The sequence below is a fragment of the Antedon mediterranea genome, chromosome 6, assembly GCF_964355755.1.
Source record: "Antedon mediterranea chromosome 6, ecAntMedi1.1, whole genome shotgun sequence".
Lineage (NCBI taxonomy): Eukaryota > Metazoa > Echinodermata > Crinoidea > Comatulida > Antedonidae > Antedon > Antedon mediterranea.
This window is the reverse complement of record NC_092675.1, coordinates 23,047,893-23,065,942: the sequence shown is the minus strand read 5'-3', so window position 1 is coordinate 23,065,942 and position 18,050 is coordinate 23,047,893. Positions and strand designations below refer to the sequence as shown.

Sequence of the window (18,050 nt, the reverse complement as noted above, 5' to 3'; positions counted from 1 at the left end):
TGGCGAAAGTTCCATATTTTTTAGTTGTATGAAAAAATGCCTCTGGCTGGATTCGAACCTGCAACCTCTCGCTTACAGGGCGAGTATCATACCACTAGACTATATATATATATATATATATATATATTTATCGCGGGCTATGGAATATATTTTGAAAGTCCCCTAAACAGACAATAGTAAAACATGACGCTCATCTTCTAACCAACGACCCTCGTAAAACATCTCACCTTATTATATAATACCACTTGGATGACTTTCAGACCTATGTGCCTGAATAATAAACTCAATTTCAAAAATAAAAAGCATAGACCTAAAAATTTGTGAATATAATTTTTTTATATAAATGTATTTCTCTAGACTGTACAATAAACATGGTCAACATCATTTTTGGAATTTATCAAAGTATAGCCTAAATATTGTATCACATTATCAGATAAATGTAATGGGTTTATATGGGATATGGCCCACATATGGAGTACATGCACAAGATGTTGTAATATGTATGGTTACAATAATAATGATGACGATCACCACAACAGTTACAGCATTATAAACACATCCGAGTGTTAATTAGAGTAGTCAATCATTCAAAATCGAAAATTCTTGAAGCGCATAATAATCATCCATTTAAAGTGATTTGTTATCATCTATAAACAGGCCTTTATTATGTATAAAATATCATTAAGCATCACATCCAAGTCTTTTTAGTAGATCATGAATAAGTTGGTTGGTGTTCCATGCAAAAAAATCATGCAGTTCATTGGTCTTTATACAGTTTAAAAAACAATAGACATTTTAAACGCAAAATTCTCTTTAGACAATTTGGTAATATATTTATAACTTTTCAATGGTTAAGTAAGTTGTATAATTCTTTTATAGTGAGGTAAGACTTCAAATTCTGCAAGGTGTAATGAGAATTCTAATGCAACTAACACCGGGAATTCATATGAAAATAGTTCTTTTCGACTGACACGGAATTGTTCTTCAATTTCTTTGATAACATCATCTAAATCACATCGCTTCACATCATTTAGTTTGGCAGATAATAGTAATGATGCACCTATAAGAGGCATACAATTATAATTTAAGAAATAATAATAAATGATTGTATATACTATGAACATAATGTACCATTCAATCTTCTGCTGAAATTTAAAAAGGCAAATCTTGCCACTTTTGATCATATCGTCATCAAATCTATTTTAACATAGTTATTTGATAATTTGTACTTAAGTGTGAGCAATAGGCCTTCAGGAACTAATATTCCTTTAGCCATAATATTCCTTTTTTTCTGGGAATGTCCTTTTGTTTCCTCAAAATCTAGTTTCAATGTGGTGTGGCAATGAGTTCCAGAAATACTGATTTTTGAATTGAAAAAAACATTATAAACATTCAAACAGACTATGGCCATGGTGATGAGTTTGGGGAAAATAGATTGGAAAACAAAAAAATTATCATTGATTTAATAATATTTTACCTGCACATAACTTTCTATTCTGTTTGTGTATTTTTCCATTCAAGACTAATTTTTCATAGTAGGCATATGCTTGTGCTAAAGTTGCTGGTTCAACGTCACAATCCATACAGATTTTCCACATGTCTTTCTTTATGCTATATGATAATGAAATTAACTATAATTACCTATAACAATACCAAGTAAAATTATTATACCTACACACTTACATACAAAAATAAATAACATAAAATCAATCAATGTGAACAATTCAGAATGATCTGAAGTAGAAGACTGAAGAAAAACGTTATTTTTATTATGTAATAAAATATTTGTTTTATTTATATTTTTAGTTTTTAAAATAACTATTCATACTTAAAATCAAACAACTTGCTATCTACTATATCAACAACATTGTGAACACATTGCACCAAAAATAACTACAAATGTCAACAACATTGTGAACACATTGCACCAAAAATAACTATAAATGTATTGGGTGGTCAAACAACGTTATAATAAAATAAAAGGTACCTTCTTAGTTTACTTAGTGTTAAATTTATTCTTGGAAAACGTTCTGCAAACTGTTCGTTCAAATCCTTTTTCAGTTCTGAAGGTTTCGCATGTTCAATTATAGATACCTTCAAAGTAGTAATCAATAATAATATTTATATTTATATACTATTATAGCATATCACATCAGAATCAACATATATCACTGAATACAAATCACATTTTTTTAAGGTAGCAGGTTCAACATAACTGATTTTTCATCAAGCAAAAAAAAAATGAAGTTTCTAAAATCATCGGATAAATATAAGCAGAGCTTATGATGAACTCCATATTTTCTGTTTATCTTCTTCGAAATATATTTTAAAAATAAATGATTATTTCGATTGGCACATCGGTATTGAGCTTAATACTGTACCAAAGAACTTATAACACAAGAATCTCCTGTTCGTCCGAAGCGCGTAACAATTTCGAAAGGCATTGTGGGATAGAATAGAGCTATGGGTGGCGCCATTGTGAGCCATGGAGTAGGGCGCCCGCATCAAATTAGAAAGTCAAAATCATAGAGGGGATCTGCTAATGCTCTAGGGGGGATAGAGTAATTGACTGAGGAGTAGGGCGCCCGCATCAAATTAGAAAGTCAAAATCATAGAGGGGATCTGCTAATACTCTAGGGGGTAGAGTAATTGACTACCTAGTTTGGAGGGGGCGCTGCTCCATGCTGTGAAATGGCGTCGCCCAGTTTGACCTTTTAACCCTGTACTTCCGATACTGTGTTTTGAATGCAAATTGAAGAACAGGAGATTCTTGTGTTATAAGTTCTTTGACTGTACCTACCATATATGAAGGGAATGTTAGCACTTTTTTGTGCTTCCCAGCACTAAGTTCTGGATCATCCAATATATTTGGATCATAAAGATGTCCTCCAGTTAAAAGATTCTCATTAAATATACTCTCTACATCAACAACTGCAAGTAAAATTAATTAATAAGCATATTCATAATTTATTAATATCTAATTTATTATCCAATTTGTATCTTTTGTAAAATCATATATAACTTTCATGTTTAGTAGCAGCCAAGTGTTTCCTTTTGGGAGAAGTGTGTCATTGGCCCATTTGTGGGGAGTTTCCAGTATGCATTAGTATCCCATTTTGGAGGAATTTCCAAGTGTTCCGTTTTGGACAAAGTTAAAAAGTATCTAATTTTTTGGGAAAGTTTCCATTTGGAGGAATTTCCAGCATCAAAGATTTTGAAACTGTTTTGGAAGAGTATGATTTTGGGAGAGTTTTTAAATACAGAGTAATTTAACCAGAGTACAAAACCTTTTGAAGGTGAAGGTGGAAGTCCTGCCGATTTAAATGGGTGTGAGGTGAGCTTTTTAGCAGCTGGCGAGTTTGGTAAAGTTGTCATGTCTTGTCCAATATGTCTAAGTTGTACATGCTGCATATGCAAATGCTCTCTAGTAGGAACCAAGAAGTGACGATAGGATACAATCTGTAAGCATTAAAAACAATTAGTGATACAATATTAACAAATCAATAAATTAATATCACAAAACATCATTTATAAAACACAATTAATACAGTGCTAAAATTAACAAGAATAAATTACACCGATTTCAAATTAATGGTGCAATTTCAAAACCAAGGCCTTTTGTATGGTAACATGAAATGGTATCCTGGAGGTAAGTTGGTGCAGAAGCACATGATGTACTAATTGGTAAAGTAAAGAGGAAATTTTGTAGATGATGTCAACTTAAACTATCTGCAATGAAAAAGCAGCAAATTTGGTCAAATATGCAAAAACCAAAACATAGATAATTTAAATGCATAATAGTATTACTGTATTACCTTACTGTCAGCCACCTCACTGTTTAAGTTCACAACGAAATCATCACACGTTCCAATTTGCTGGTTGCCAGAGTGTTTCCGAGATCTCAAATTGGATTCAATCTCATATCTGAAAAAAGGGGTTGCAATGACAATTAGTTGAAAATTCAGTAGAATTGATAACTGAACCAAAGACAAAAACAGAAGATTATTGCACATGAATATATGTTTATGATTACTTCTATATTTGAAATTAATATACAATTTAACTCATTATTCTATTCATAATTCCTTTAATAAAGCAATCTGTATATAAAAGGCATTATTATGACAATTTTTTCGAGTATTGAACTTGTCAATTTTATGCAATGTCAATACTGTAATTTGATTTTACTGCTTAAAAAGAGAGTAGTTTTGTATGTGAATCGACCAGGTGTTACTACATCATAAAACTGACTCATAATGTTTGTTACTTATCAGTACATAAAACATACCTGCCTGCTCCTGTTTTCAATTGTTTATATGACAAGTATGAAAATATTGCAAATGGGGATCGTTGACTTGAAACTAAAACCATTCTAAAAAGGTAAAAAATATTTGAAATATGTATAAATTCAGTAGACCTAGACAAAATTTGAACTCATTTTACACATAATTTTGCAACCAACTGAAATTGGTTACCAACCAAAACATAAGTAAGCTGTTTGAACAGATTTCATTATATGTGGAGTATAAATAAAACAAGTAAATATAGCCACAATGCATACTGTGTGTATATTAATGTATTTGTCTTTCTTTGCTTTATGAGAGTATAGCTTTGAAAATTGAATCGTCAACAAATTGTTATTATTTCGTTTGTACAGTTACTATGTGCATGAATAGATGACATTTATGTGTATGTAAATCCACTGCATTAAAATGAGAACAATAAACCTGGAGCGATTCCTACAAAAGAGAAAACAAAATAAACAAAATATCAAAATTCATTATATCAACTTATTCAGACAAGCATATGTAGTAGTAGAGCTGTCAGTTAACATGCATTATTGTAGGCTAGTTAGTGGAAGGTAATTGATCAATATATCAACTGTAGCATACACATATAGTTTCTACGAATTTCTTATTTATACCTGACTTATTCACAAAAAAGTGCAACACACTCCATAACATTGATTCTGTGAGTCATGAATTGGTAGTGATGTCAACTAAGAACTCATAAAATCTTGGCCAATTATTATTATGGGTAAGATGGTCATTCTTGCGCACCAATTGTACAATCATGTTTTTTACACACCCAATCCAATAGCTACTATTGAGCTACAAAGGGATCAATAAACAAGAAGACATGTCATGTCAAGAAGTAACCAATCACGTGTTTAAATGCTATGGAGAATTACAGAAGCTACCTGTCCAAGTCTGGTTGTGAAAGCTTTCAGAAATATTTTGTTTACGCGGCAAGTCATGTTATCTTAAACACACAAAAATACACTTTCTAAAAAGCCATCTGCATATTTTAGGCCTATAATTATTGACAGTGTGTAGTAGACAGCACTAATGAGTTTTTACACCTGACTTTAAGGTTGGACTCGAGAATCAAATACACAATTTCCGTACAACAGAATATGTACATCTTTAAGGGAAATAGTAGCATGGCGGATTTCCAAACCTTGTGTTGACTTTACTGGAAAATGTTAATAAAAGGTTTGCCCACGTTACTATAGGAGTTATAGTATATGCAATAGAAGTAAACATTTTAATGTACAAACATACATGCAGGACCAGCACCAGTTGATTGCTGTGTAGGTGTATTCTGTATTGTATACTTTATGCAAGTATATTCACTGTTCAAGTTATCTAAACATGGTTTACTAAGAATGGTGAATTGTTTCAGGGAAATGTTTTAATTGTATTAAAAATTCAATGAGAAAATGTTACATTGGTATTTTATAAAGGTGGGTTATTATTTTATAAGAACAATATCCATTAACAAAGTGCGAAAGTGCATTATAACCCTATGCATCCAAGCTAGTTTGAAACAATACTTTTCTAAAATATTTTTATAGATGTGCGAGACCAAAAGTGTCTTTCACACCTGTTCCTGCATGGTTCCACTCCGGCGGCTTGAAAATTAAAACAAAGGTCTATGTTTCGTTTCACATGGCTATGCACATCTATTGGCGCATATAGCTTCGTGTAGCATTGTGAAAATGAAACACTTGAACAGGTGTGAAAGACCCTTTATGCATGGGAGTTGGCAGGTAATAAAGTGTGGGTAGTATTAGTAATTGTTTAATAAAATGCAGCGTTACAATGCTTGTCTGAATAAGGTGTACAACCACAATAGGTCTTCCCACCTGATATTCCCATTACTGCTCCCACATAGTGGTAATGCTATTTTTTTATCATCAGGTAACACGGATCCCATAACTAAAGTTTTATCTTGACTAATTAAAGAATGAGAACGATCTTTTAGAAGAACTACTGAACTTTGTCTTTGCCGAAAGTTCGTCTCTAATTCATCTTTACTTCGTCTCTTTCCACCATAAAATCTTATGGTTGTGTCCTCAACCGGATGCAATTGGCCTATGCCTTGTTGTGAGCTTATAGGAGTTGTACTTCCAGCAATGCCACACGTGCTGTCCATGGAAACTAAGCCTAGGCCTAGGCCTAAGACTTCATCCGCTGTCGATACATCATCAGTCAGAGCTGCTGTATACCTAGTGGCACTGCCGCTACGTGTACAGTCTTTGTCAAGTTGCAATTTACCCTGCGATTGATCCGATAATTCACTCGAACGTGCATGTTTTAATTGTATAACCTCATGACTTGGACCATCAAGTGGAATGTTTGATAGAAAAACCAAAGCATCAGACCTTCTTTTAGACTTTAAATGCTTACGCCTCCGACTGATTATATCAGCCATGTTGTTGTTCTTGATGAATAAGTCGAGCGAAAACAAAACAACGCCCCCATGTGCCATCCGACGAGCAGCGAACGGGAACGCGTTTTTATTAGTCAAGTGCTTGATCATGACGCGTCATTTTAATTTTTTTGCGATGGATGGTTTAATCTTTTTGGAAGCCATCAATCTATTACCCAAAGTAGCATTTAATTCGGCGGATACATTTAATACTCTAAAACAATGACTATAATTGTGTATTAACACTTTTAAGAATTAATAAGACATTAACAAAAAAATGTCATTCATCCTCTAGCCTGTTGTGTTGAATTATCAATAACAAGAAATATTTCTTACAAAAAACGCTGCTCGCTTATTGAAAAATATTTTTTATTTCAAATGTTTTTGAATGTGTCATTTTATTGTCACATAATAGTTATTTTACCTGAAAAAAATGTAATTTAAAGCAACAAATACTTAAATTGTTTGTCAGACAATGGTTTTTGGGTTTCTTTTCTTTTTTTATACGTGAATAAATATTTTTTTGTTACAGAAGTGAATACTCAATTTCTGTCACTTTAGTTAATTTTATTGCTAAGGTCAAATCTGGGGGTCACTTCATCACCCTAGATATTTCAATTGTGAAGTATCCTATTACTAACACAAACTTTAATGGACTGTTTCGATAATAATTCAATGAATATCTGACACTGAATATACCAGAAATGCTTAGGGATTTGTAATTTTAGCATGACATGTCCTAATAGACTCTTTCCCAGACGTTTTTTGGGTCTACTGTAGCAGCTGGAATCAATAAATCATAGTGGAGTTTCCATTTTCACAAAACTGTCTGTCCTTAGAACTATAACTGCTGCTTGCTTTAGCTTCTGATTTAGTAGTCCTAATGGGACGTAGCGGGCTAGAGCAGCAGCGTGAAAACATATTGGTGCGATTTACTTAGCAACTGATTTTAAAGGCCAGATGCGGGCAAAAAATTTCTATTGACCATACATTCCAATAATTATCGATCTATAGTTTCCCCTATGTTTCATAATTTTTGGGATTTTATTTGTGTTACACGAGCTTGTTGAAAATAAGCACTTTCTTATCAGTGGGGGGATAGTTCAAATTACACAGTAAAATCTCTATTCTTTTGTACACAAATTTTGTAAATAGAGAGGCATTTTAAAAAGCTATGAAAAATAAACGGTGTGGTAAAAAATGTTATCAGATGACTAAATATAGGTAATATAACTTGAATATTACATTTCTGGTATTTTTATTCAACTTCAGATTTTTATTTTCATTCTATAGCAAAAATTATCCACCGTATATCCACCACCGTTTTTCACCTTCTAGGGAGTCACCAGACATGTTATTACATTAGGTTAACTACCTAACTACTGAAAAAAGTCTTTTTGGTTTTTATAGAAGAATTTTACAAAATTTTGTATTTGACCATATTAAGGGAAATTCATGTTTTTTCATCTTGATTTCTGTTACAAATATTTGATTTATGTACAATTAACCAAATATTATATTTAAAATTCATGCCTGTACCTGAGCTTTAATTCCCAGTGTTTATTGAGGTGTGATCGACAGTAGTATTTTGTTACGGAATCCAAAGAGACTAGCGGATTAATACAGATACGTGTTTACTGAAAGGTACTGTATTTGGTAACAAACTAATTAATTACATGATTAACAGAGCGAATAAAGCTGTAAAGGCATTTTATATAGTTAAATCATTGATAAATTATTATTAATAAACGGAGACGAAAAATAAAATTAAAATTTCCGTGTTACCGTTCAATTAAAATGTATAATTGGAATGTCGATTTTGTAATTAAAGATGATATTGTCCTTCAAAAACATTTTAAAAAAAGAAGAATGAATTAAGATTATGCCAGTTTTCAGTTCTAATCATAAAGCTATTCACTTCCATAGAAAACAAATTTGATAATAAACAGTGAAATTTAACCAAAAACCCATTGACAGTTGCTTTAAATTACACTTTTCGTGTAAATATCTTTGTTTGGATCTAATTTGTGGTCAAAGTTATTTTTTATTTCATTAAAATTACATATTCAACAAAAGAATTTTTAAATATTTTTTCAGGAGAAAATATTACTTTAAGCCTATTTCTCGTATGAAAACTATGGCGCATCGACAAAATAGGCCATACAATAAAGTGTCTTAAAGATTCAATATCATTAGAAAAAAACCAAGGCTGTAGGCATAATTTTTTTCCAAGAGATATTACGCATTTGATGTTATGACAACTTACCAGTGATGCCTACGGTAAATAATAGTCACAATGCTCCTGTGTTTGGACAATCATGGAAAAACAAAGCAGTAGGCCTACTGGTAAAATTACGACCTTCTTGAGATTCCACGTCGTAAGATGAGAAAGACAAACGATGATAGATTGAAGTATTATAACCCTCCCGCCTATTTTGTTTTTCTTTTTTTTGTAGTAGTAGTAGTAGTAGTAGGTGAAGAAACAGAAAAAAAAATCCTTTTAACAGACTCAGTGAAAATTTAAAAAGATTTTCAGGTCAATTTTTGTAATGTTATCACTATATTAAAATCACCATTAACACTTAGCCAATATATTGTTTATGTACTGTATTCCTGTCATGTTGACCAGAATAGATTCACTTATGTTTGAACAATATTTATTTTGCTATGATGAACAATTAGCGTCTAGATTTAAATCAAATTATTAACAACTTGTTAAAACTTGCTGTGTAGGCGGCCTATGCATAGCTGTGTGTACACTGTATTATGTTCCTGTCAGGTTTTTTTAGAAATGACCCCAAAATAGATTCACTTATTATTATGTTTGATCAATTAATTTTTTATGAACAAATGCCTTTTGATATTGCGCACGAATATGACCGAGATACATTTTAACCTTGTCAATTTTCGTGAATCAAATTAAAAAGGAGTTGTTATTATTAGGTATTATTCACATGACCGATTTCATATTCAAATATTGTTTTTATAAGCTATATACATTACATTTTCTAATCACGTAATTGCCTAAAAACATTATACAAGCCCTGGGCTGTAATGGAAGAAGACGTGGATGTAAACACATCATAGCGCTGTACGACAAGAAATTAAGTTTAAATTTACTAAAATATTCAAAAATGATAGCTTATCAAATTCATTTTAAAATCGATTTACTATGATACTTTATATTTAAATGGCGAAGACATCGAAAGCGCAGAAAACAATGTAATCCCATAACGACTTGCTAAAGGAAGAGTCAGGTTTGTTTTCCGTGATCTATTCTAGTCGCAACTCATTATTACAAAACACGATAAAGTGGAACATTATTATTTGTTAAATAGGAATCTAAACGTTTTGGAAAATTAAGTATGCAATCTATTCCACGCGATTCTACAGCTCACTGTGTCGGTCGGTCAGTCGGTTGGTCGGTCGGTAGGTCGGTAAACACTAATTCAAATTTGAACACGCGACTGCAGCCATGTACGTATATGGCCTTGTTACACTTTGAAGTAGCCGGATCTTTAAACTAAATATTTCAATAATTGAGTATGGAATATATTTAACCTCTTATCACACAAAGATTCACACTATGTCGGTCGGTCGGTCGGTAGATCGGTAAACACTAATTTAAATTTGAATACGCGACTGCAGCCATGTATATGGCCTTATTTCACTTAGAAGTAGCCGGATCTTTAAACTAATTATTTCAATAATTGTGTATGGAATATAATTTATTTAACCTTTTATCACACAAAGATTCACCCTATGTCGAATATAGTCTAGTATTAGACCAAGTAAATAATTCAATTTTTCAATCAACTTTATTTATAAATATACCTTATTTATATAATTACATTTTCTAAAAGGCAATAAATCTGTCAAAATGTATAAAACAATAATGTCATAAAGGTTTACATTAGCTTTAAATTGAATAATTGTAAATAGTCTCAAACTAACTAACTATTGTCGGAAGATCTACAGGTAGGTAAGTTATGTATTATCACATCACAAAAAAACAATTTAGTGCAAAATTTAACATTGTTGTTCGAGGAAACCAACACTTTAGGCTCTGTCGTCAGATAATTTGGAGTCTAGGATGTCTTTTTTATAATGTTGAATTAACAAATTACTTTGCTCCAATAGAATATCCGGTTCAACAACATAATCGAAAAATTGCAGGTGTTACAGAAAATGTCAAGTATTCGATCGATCTGTTTAGAAATTAAAACAGATATTACAACAACCTTTATAGCACACCTAAGCTTATCCTTGCCATTTGATTTCGTATAACATGCCATGCAATGTTTTCTCTTATTTCAACGAAAAATGTAGGCCCTCTATTCCACGGTCAATTTTGTGTTTAAAAATAAATGACATTGTTGTGCAATGCGGTAGGCCTCCTCCTACTACCTGTAGGGCACACATTTGAAAGAGAATGTTCAATTGCCTAGCTTTCAACATTAAATTAAGATAAGAGCAGCTGGTTATTGATTGTATTAGGTGTGTACTTACACAATAAAACTATTTTATGTTCGTGAATTTTTTCATTCGTTAACATTTCATTTCATGATAATTATTCTCTCCTTTCTGTCCCAATAAAGCGGCAATGGATTAATACTCTTGTCAGCCAGATTCTTTTAAGTTTAGTAGGTAGTTCCGTAGGCCAGAATGACCATAAATTATTTCTCCTTTTATACAATTATACATTATCTAGAAAATGTCAAGTACATCATTTTTTGTTTCGACCTAAACCTGAATATCTTCATTCATATCTATCATTTTTAATTACTATAATGATGACGATGATAATAATAATGTATCAGGAGGAGATCTTGATGATTACTCCATCGTTGTTGGAAAAGTGTAATAGAATCAATTACCATCACCACTATACGGAGGCATTTATCCTTATTCCGTTGTATGGTGTTATAAGATCAGCAATACTCTCAGCTGATGTTGTACAGTATAGGGATTAGGTCTTGGATCTTGGAAAGTAATAATATTGTGATCAAAATAATTAACTTATTTGATGATGACTTTGTCACATTCGGTGTTTAGAAACAGTACTATATTATTCCAATATCTGTCTCGTTCTGTTATGTTGTAAGAGAAGTAATGTCATCTGCTAAAATTGTTTCTAACTCTGTATAAAAATCAGTAACCTTTTCTGTATTAAAACCATTCGTTGTTAAATTTGTTATGGTCATCGTTGTTGTTGGATTAGTAGAAAGTGAAGTAGAACCACTTGAGGTTGTTAAATCTACCGATGTTTTACCAGAACTTGACAAAGGTGTTAGCATAGTTGAGATACTGTTTGTATTTGTTAAAGTCGACCGGGCTACCAAAGTTTCTGTCTCATGACTTGATGTTGTAAAATCCACTGATGTTTTATCAGACATTGACAAAGGTGTTGAGACACTGTTTGTTGTTAAAGTGGTTTCGGCTACCGATGTTTCTGCCTCATTGTTTGTTGTTGTAATAGTCGTAGTACCAGCTGCCAGAGTGGATGTTAAATCCACCGATGTTTTATCAGAACTTGACAAATTCGTCTCCATAGTTGATACACTGTTTGTGGGTGTTACAGTGGTTTCGGCTACAGTTGTTTCTACCTCATTGTTTGTCGTGGAATGAGTCGTTGTAGTATCAGCTACCTGAGTGATCATTTTTGTATATGAATTTGTAGAATATAGAGTAGAGGCACTTGAGGATGTTAAATCCACTGATGTTTTACCAGAACTTGACAAAGGTGTCTCCATAGTTGAGACATTGTCTGTTGGTGTCACAGTAATTTCGGCTACCGTTGTTTCTGCCTCATTGTTTGTCGTGGAATGAGTAGTAGTAGGATCAGCTGCCAGAGTGGTCATTTTTGTATATGAATTAGTAGAATATAGAGTAGAGGCACTTGAGGATGTTAAATCCACTGATGTTTTATCAGAACTTGAAAAATGTGTCTCCATAGTTGATGCACTGTTTGTGGGTGTTGCAGTAGTTTCGGCTACCGTTGTTTCTGCCTCATTGTTTGTTGTAGAATGTGTTGTAGTATCTGTCGCCGGAGAGCCACTTGAGGATGTTTTATCAGACATTGACAAAGGTGTTGAGACACTGTTTGTTGTTAAAGTGGTTTCGGCTACCGATGTTTCTGCCTCATTGTTTGTTGTTGTAATAGTCGTAGTACCAGCTGCCAGAGTGGATGTTAAATCCACCGATGTTTTATCAGAACTTGACAAATTCGTCTCCATAGTTGATACACTGTTTGTGGGTGTTACAGTGGTTTCGGCTACAGTTGTTCCTACCTCATTGTTTGTCGTGGAATGAGTCGTTGTAGTATCAGCTACCTGAGTGTTCATTTTTGTATATGAATTTGTAGAATATAGAGTAGAGGCACTTGAGGATGTTAAATCCACTGATGTTTTACCAGAACTTGACAAAGGTGTTTCCATAGTTGAGACATTGTCTGTTGGTGTCACAGTAATTTCGGCTACCGTTGTTTCTGCCTCATTGTTTGTCGTGGAATGAGTAGTAGTAGGATCAGCTGCCAGAGTGGTCATTTTTGTATATGAATTAGTAGAATATAGAGTAGAGGCACTTGAGGATGTTAAATCCACTGATGTTTTATCAGAACTTGAAAAATGTGTCTCCATAGTTGATGCACTGTTTGTGGGTGTTGCAATAGTTTCGGCTACCGTTGTTTCTGCCTCATTGTTAGTCGTAGAATGTGTTGTAGTATCTGTCGCCGGAGAGCCACTTGAGGATGTTAAATCTACCGATGTTTTATCAGTACTCGACAAAGGTGTCTCCATAGTTGAGACACTGCCTGTGGGTGTCACAGTAATTTTGGATACCGTTGTTTCTGCCTCATTGTTTGTCGTAGAATGAGTAGTAGTATCTGTTTCAGGAGAGCCACTTGAGGATGTTGAATCTACCGATGTTTTATCAGGACTTGACAAAGGTGTCTCCATAGTTGATGCACTGTTTGTAGTTTTTAAAGTTGTTTCGGCTCCCGATGTTTCTGCCTCATTTTTTGTTGCTGTAAGAGTAGTAGTAGTAGTAGTAGTATCAGCTCCCGGAGTGGTCATTGTTGTTTTATCAGAACTTGACAAAGGTGTCTCCATAGTTGATGCACTGTTTGTAGTTGTTAAAGTTGTTTCGGCTACCGTTGTTGCTGCCCCATTTTTTGTCGTAGAATGAGTAGTAGTATCTGTTTCCGGAGATCCACTTGAGGATGTTGAATCTACCGATGTTTTATCAGGACTTGACAAAGGTGTCTCCATAGTTGATGCACTGTTTGTAGTTTTTAAAGTTGTTTCGGCTACCGATGTTTCTGTCTCATTTTTTGTTGCTGTAAGAGTAGTAGTAGTAGTACTATCAGCTCCCGGAGTGGTCATTGTTGTTTTATCAGAACTTGACAAAGGTGTCTCCATAGTTGATGCACTGTTTGTAGTTGTTAAAGTTGTTTCGGCTACCGTTGTTTCTGCCCCATTTTTTGTCGTAGAATGGGTAGTAGTATCTGTTTCCGGAGAGCCACTTGAGGATGTTGAATCTACCGATGTTTTATCAGGACTTGACAAAGGTGTCTCCATAGTTGATGCACTGTTTGTAGTTAAAGTTGTTTCTGCTACCGATGTTTCTGCCTCATTCTTTGTTGCTGTAAGAGTAGTAGTAGTAGTAGTAGTAGTAGTAGTAGTAGTAGTATCAGCTCCCGGAGTGGTCATTGTTGTTTTATCAGGACTTGACAAAGGTGTCTCCATAGTTGATACACTGTTTGTAGTTAAAGTTGTTTCTGCTACCGATGTTTCTGCCTCATTGTTTGTTGCTGTAAGAGTAGTAGTAGTAGTAGTAGTAGTAGTAGTATCAGCTCCCGGAGTGGTCATTGTTGTTTTATCAGGATTTGACAAAGGTGTCTCCATAGTTGATGCACTGTTTGTAGTTTTTAAAGTTGTTTCGGCTACCGATGTTTCTGCCTCATTGTTTGTTGCTGTAAGAGTAGTAGTAGTAGTAGTAGTAGTAGTAGTAGTAGTAGTAGTATCAGGTCCCGGAGTGGTCATTGTTGTTTTATCAGAACTTGACAAAGGTGTCTCCATAGTTGATGCACTGTTTGTAGTTGTTAAAGTTGTTTTGGCTACCGTTGTTTCTGCCCCATTTTTTGTCGTAGAATGAGTAGTAGTATCTGTTTCCGGAGATCCACTTGAGGATGTTGAATCCACCGATGTTTTATCAGGACTTGACAAAGGTGTCTCCATAGTTGATACACTGTTTGTAGTTAAAGTTGTTTCTGCTACCGATGTTTCTGCCTCATTGTTTGTTGCTGTAAGAGTAGTAGTAGTAGTAGTAGTAGTAGTATCAGCTCCCGGAGTGGTCATTGTTGTTTTATCAGAACTTGACAAATGTGCCTCCATAGTTGAGACACTGCCTGTGGGTGTCACAGTAATTTCGGCTACCGTTGTTTCTGCCTCATTGTTTGTCGTAAAATGAGTAGTAGTATCTGTTGCCGGAGTGTTCACTGTTGTATATGAATTAATAGAAGGTTTAGTGGAACCACTTGAAGATGTTAAATCCACAGATGTTTGATCAGAAATTGGGAATGTTGTTTCCTTAGTTGAAGAACTTTTTGTTTTTATAATATCACTGTTTAGTTTTGTAAGATCGGCAGTACTATATGATGCTGTGGTTACTCTTGTGTATGAATTAGTGGAAGGTGCGTTTTGAGTATTAGATAGCGTTGCCAAAGTTTTCCTGGTTGTTGGATTTATAGTAGTTGTAGCATTTTCAGGTAAAGTATTGGTTTCTTCTGTTGATACATGTGATCCAATCGTTGACAACTCTATAAAGACAATACAAATACATATGAAATATCTAATTTTGGTGCAAGCAGACTACTTTTTATATTAGGTGGGCTCGTCACCTTGACTACTGTATTACTGAAGTTAGTATAGCTTTGGGCTTGAAAAATGTTACGGAATAAGAAACATGACCCTTGTTATCGTTACCTTGGTAATGGGATATAATAGTGCTTGCATAGTATGTTCACCGTTTTAACAATTAAGAACAAATATATTTGAGCAATATTATCAGTCTATATGACTTATGATAAATAAAATTTATTATGACTAATCTTTGGGATTTCTGTAGGCCTAATATAATAATTATTTTATATTATAAATCACTATATTTATTCTCCTTACAACTGTTGACACTTATAATTTAAATCGTGTAATGGTCATTTACATTTTGTTTAGATATCGGCGGAATCATTTTGTATATATATATCTCATCTTTATCATTTTTTTAGTTGTATGAAAAAATGTCTCTGGCGGGATTCGAACCTGCAACCTCTCGCTTACAGGGCGAGTATCATACCACTAGACCACAGAGCCATGTATGGTATTATCACAGATTTTCACCCACCAGATACATTCTCTCATACAACAAACGCCCTCACAATCAGTGGAGGCTTAACAAGTCAGAATAAATTCCCACTTTAATTCGCAACGGTTTTTTAAATAATATTGTGTATATGTAAATCAATGATGTTGCGTAGCACTGTGTAAATTATATATAAATCATACTGTAAATTATAGAAACAGTGCTCATATTCGGAACATGATCTCATAATCGCGTCGAGCATAGCTCATTGGCGAAAGTTCCGTATTTTTTTTAGTTGTATGAAAAAATGTCTCTGGCGGGATTCGAACCTGTCTCTGGCGGGATTCGAACTGTTTCTATAATTTACAGTATGATTTATATATAATTTACACAGTGCTACGCAACATCATTGATTTATATATATATATATATATATATATATATATATATATATATATATATATAAACATCATAGGCACAGAATAAATCCTTAACCGATGATACTGAAATTTAATTAATTAATTTGAAACGATAACGATGAGGAAATCTGTGAGAATGAGAAAAAGTCGCCCCAACCGAGATATATATTCAGTATATCACCAAGCAGAATTGTCATTATTTTCAGTCTTTGGATTTATCTATATATATATATAATATTATTAATATTTATTAGTTTTAATTCTTAATGGATTTAATTTGAGATTTATAAAGCGCAAACAAATCTGGAGGTGCGAGAATGTGTTCCTCTATAAAGCTTGTTATGACATAACGATAACGATTACAGTTTTTAAATTCAGCAATTGACAAGATTATAATACAAACTAATTTAAACTTACCAGTATTGTCATCTTTTGGATTAATCAAAACAACACATAGTATAACAGTAAGAACCAGAAATGCTATAGATCCTATTACAATTGCGATTACTAAAGGATGTTTCACCATCCAAAGTTTAATAGCTTCATATCGGGTAAGTTCAACATCTTGGTCTATTAAAGTAATACTAGATTTGTACGTATTAACTGCCTGTTTATCGTCCGTCGTTTCTTGAACTGTATTAAGTTCCAGATTTTCTTTTCCATCTAATTCTATCGGTTCGTTTATGGTGACAACAGAATGCGGACTATTTGACATTATGTTTAGTGTGTAGTGTGATATTGCAACCTTCAAGATTGGTAACAAAGTAAGTATGATCAACAAAATCGGTAAATGCAACCACCGATGACGTACCAACTGCTGTTTAATTGCTGGAGAATATTATTAGTCCGGGAGTTCCAATATCTACCAGCGCCACCAACTTCCAGACAAATTCAAATAATCATTTTCACTAGATCATTCAATTTTGACAATATATAATTAATTAAACCTCATTGACACTGTTCTTGAGGGAAAAGGCCTAGAGTAAAGTTAATTGGATGCCTAAATATTTGTTATAATAGTGTCAGTTAGAACCGTCGATGAATGACCGCAATAACATCAATTCTCTTAAAATTGGTGAAATGATCATTACCATAGGGACGATTATAAACAAATGGTTAAATATTGAAATTGAAAGGTTCTCATATTCAGTAAGTCACATCATATCGATTGATTAATTATTTCACAAACATTTTTAATTAAAGAATCAATCAATTGAACAATTACGTATAAAAATGTTATTGGAAACCTAGACACCGACGACGTTATAATGTAGAAAGGAATAATAATACTATTGTATTTGTTGTCACGTGATTCTATTGTATAGCTATTGTGGAGTAATAATGATATGAAACGCGTATATCTTCTAATCAATATCCTCAAACCCATACGCAGATGTCTAACTATGTGTGCATTCTGGTTGGCAAAATAAAGAAGAAACTGAAAAGATAACATTTTATTCCAATTATATTCATAATAGTATAAATCAATTTAAGAAGAGAAAAGGAAATAAGAAAGTATATTTAAGATTATAAAAAATTAAGGAACCAAATCAAACA

General features: G+C 33.3%; 1 protein-coding gene and 1 non-coding gene across 2 annotated transcripts; both read right to left on the bottom strand.

The window, feature by feature from the left end:
- Positions 1–327: 327 nt before the first annotated feature.
- On the bottom strand, positions 328–6,717 carry LOC140051204 (CDK5 and ABL1 enzyme substrate 2-like). The gene is made up of 8 exons (XM_072096341.1): positions 6,149–6,717; positions 4,289–4,372; positions 3,816–3,924; positions 3,288–3,459; positions 2,801–2,931; positions 1,988–2,094; positions 1,478–1,611; positions 328–1,060 (listed from the first exon to the last, which is right to left on the bottom strand). The coding sequence occupies exons 1-8, from the start codon at positions 6,715–6,717 to the stop codon at positions 852–854; spliced, it is 1,515 nt and encodes a 504-aa protein (XP_071952442.1). The 3' UTR covers positions 328–851.
- A 9,296-nt stretch (positions 6,718–16,013) lies between these two features.
- Positions 16,014–16,085, bottom strand: Trnat-ugu (transfer RNA threonine (anticodon UGU)). Its single transcript has one exon. It is a non-coding gene; the product is annotated as a tRNA-Thr (tRNA).
- Positions 16,086–18,050: the final 1,965 nt, after the last annotated feature.

What these genes read in the sequence shown, in the direction of transcription:
- LOC140051204 (XM_072096341.1), bottom strand. Translation starts at nt 6,717, where the DNA reads ATGGCTGATATAATCAGTCGGAGGCGTAAGCATTTAAAGTCTAAAAGA. An exon ending in GTGAGGTGGCTGACAGTAAG is followed by an intron (nt 3,460 to 3,815) that starts GTAATACAGTAA and finishes TAATGCTTACAG; the next exon opens with ATTGTATCCTATCGTCACTT. An exon ending in TAACATTCCCTTCATATATG is followed by an intron (nt 2,095 to 2,800) that starts GTAGGTACAGTC and finishes ACTACTTTGAAG; the next exon opens with GTATCTATAATTGAACATGC.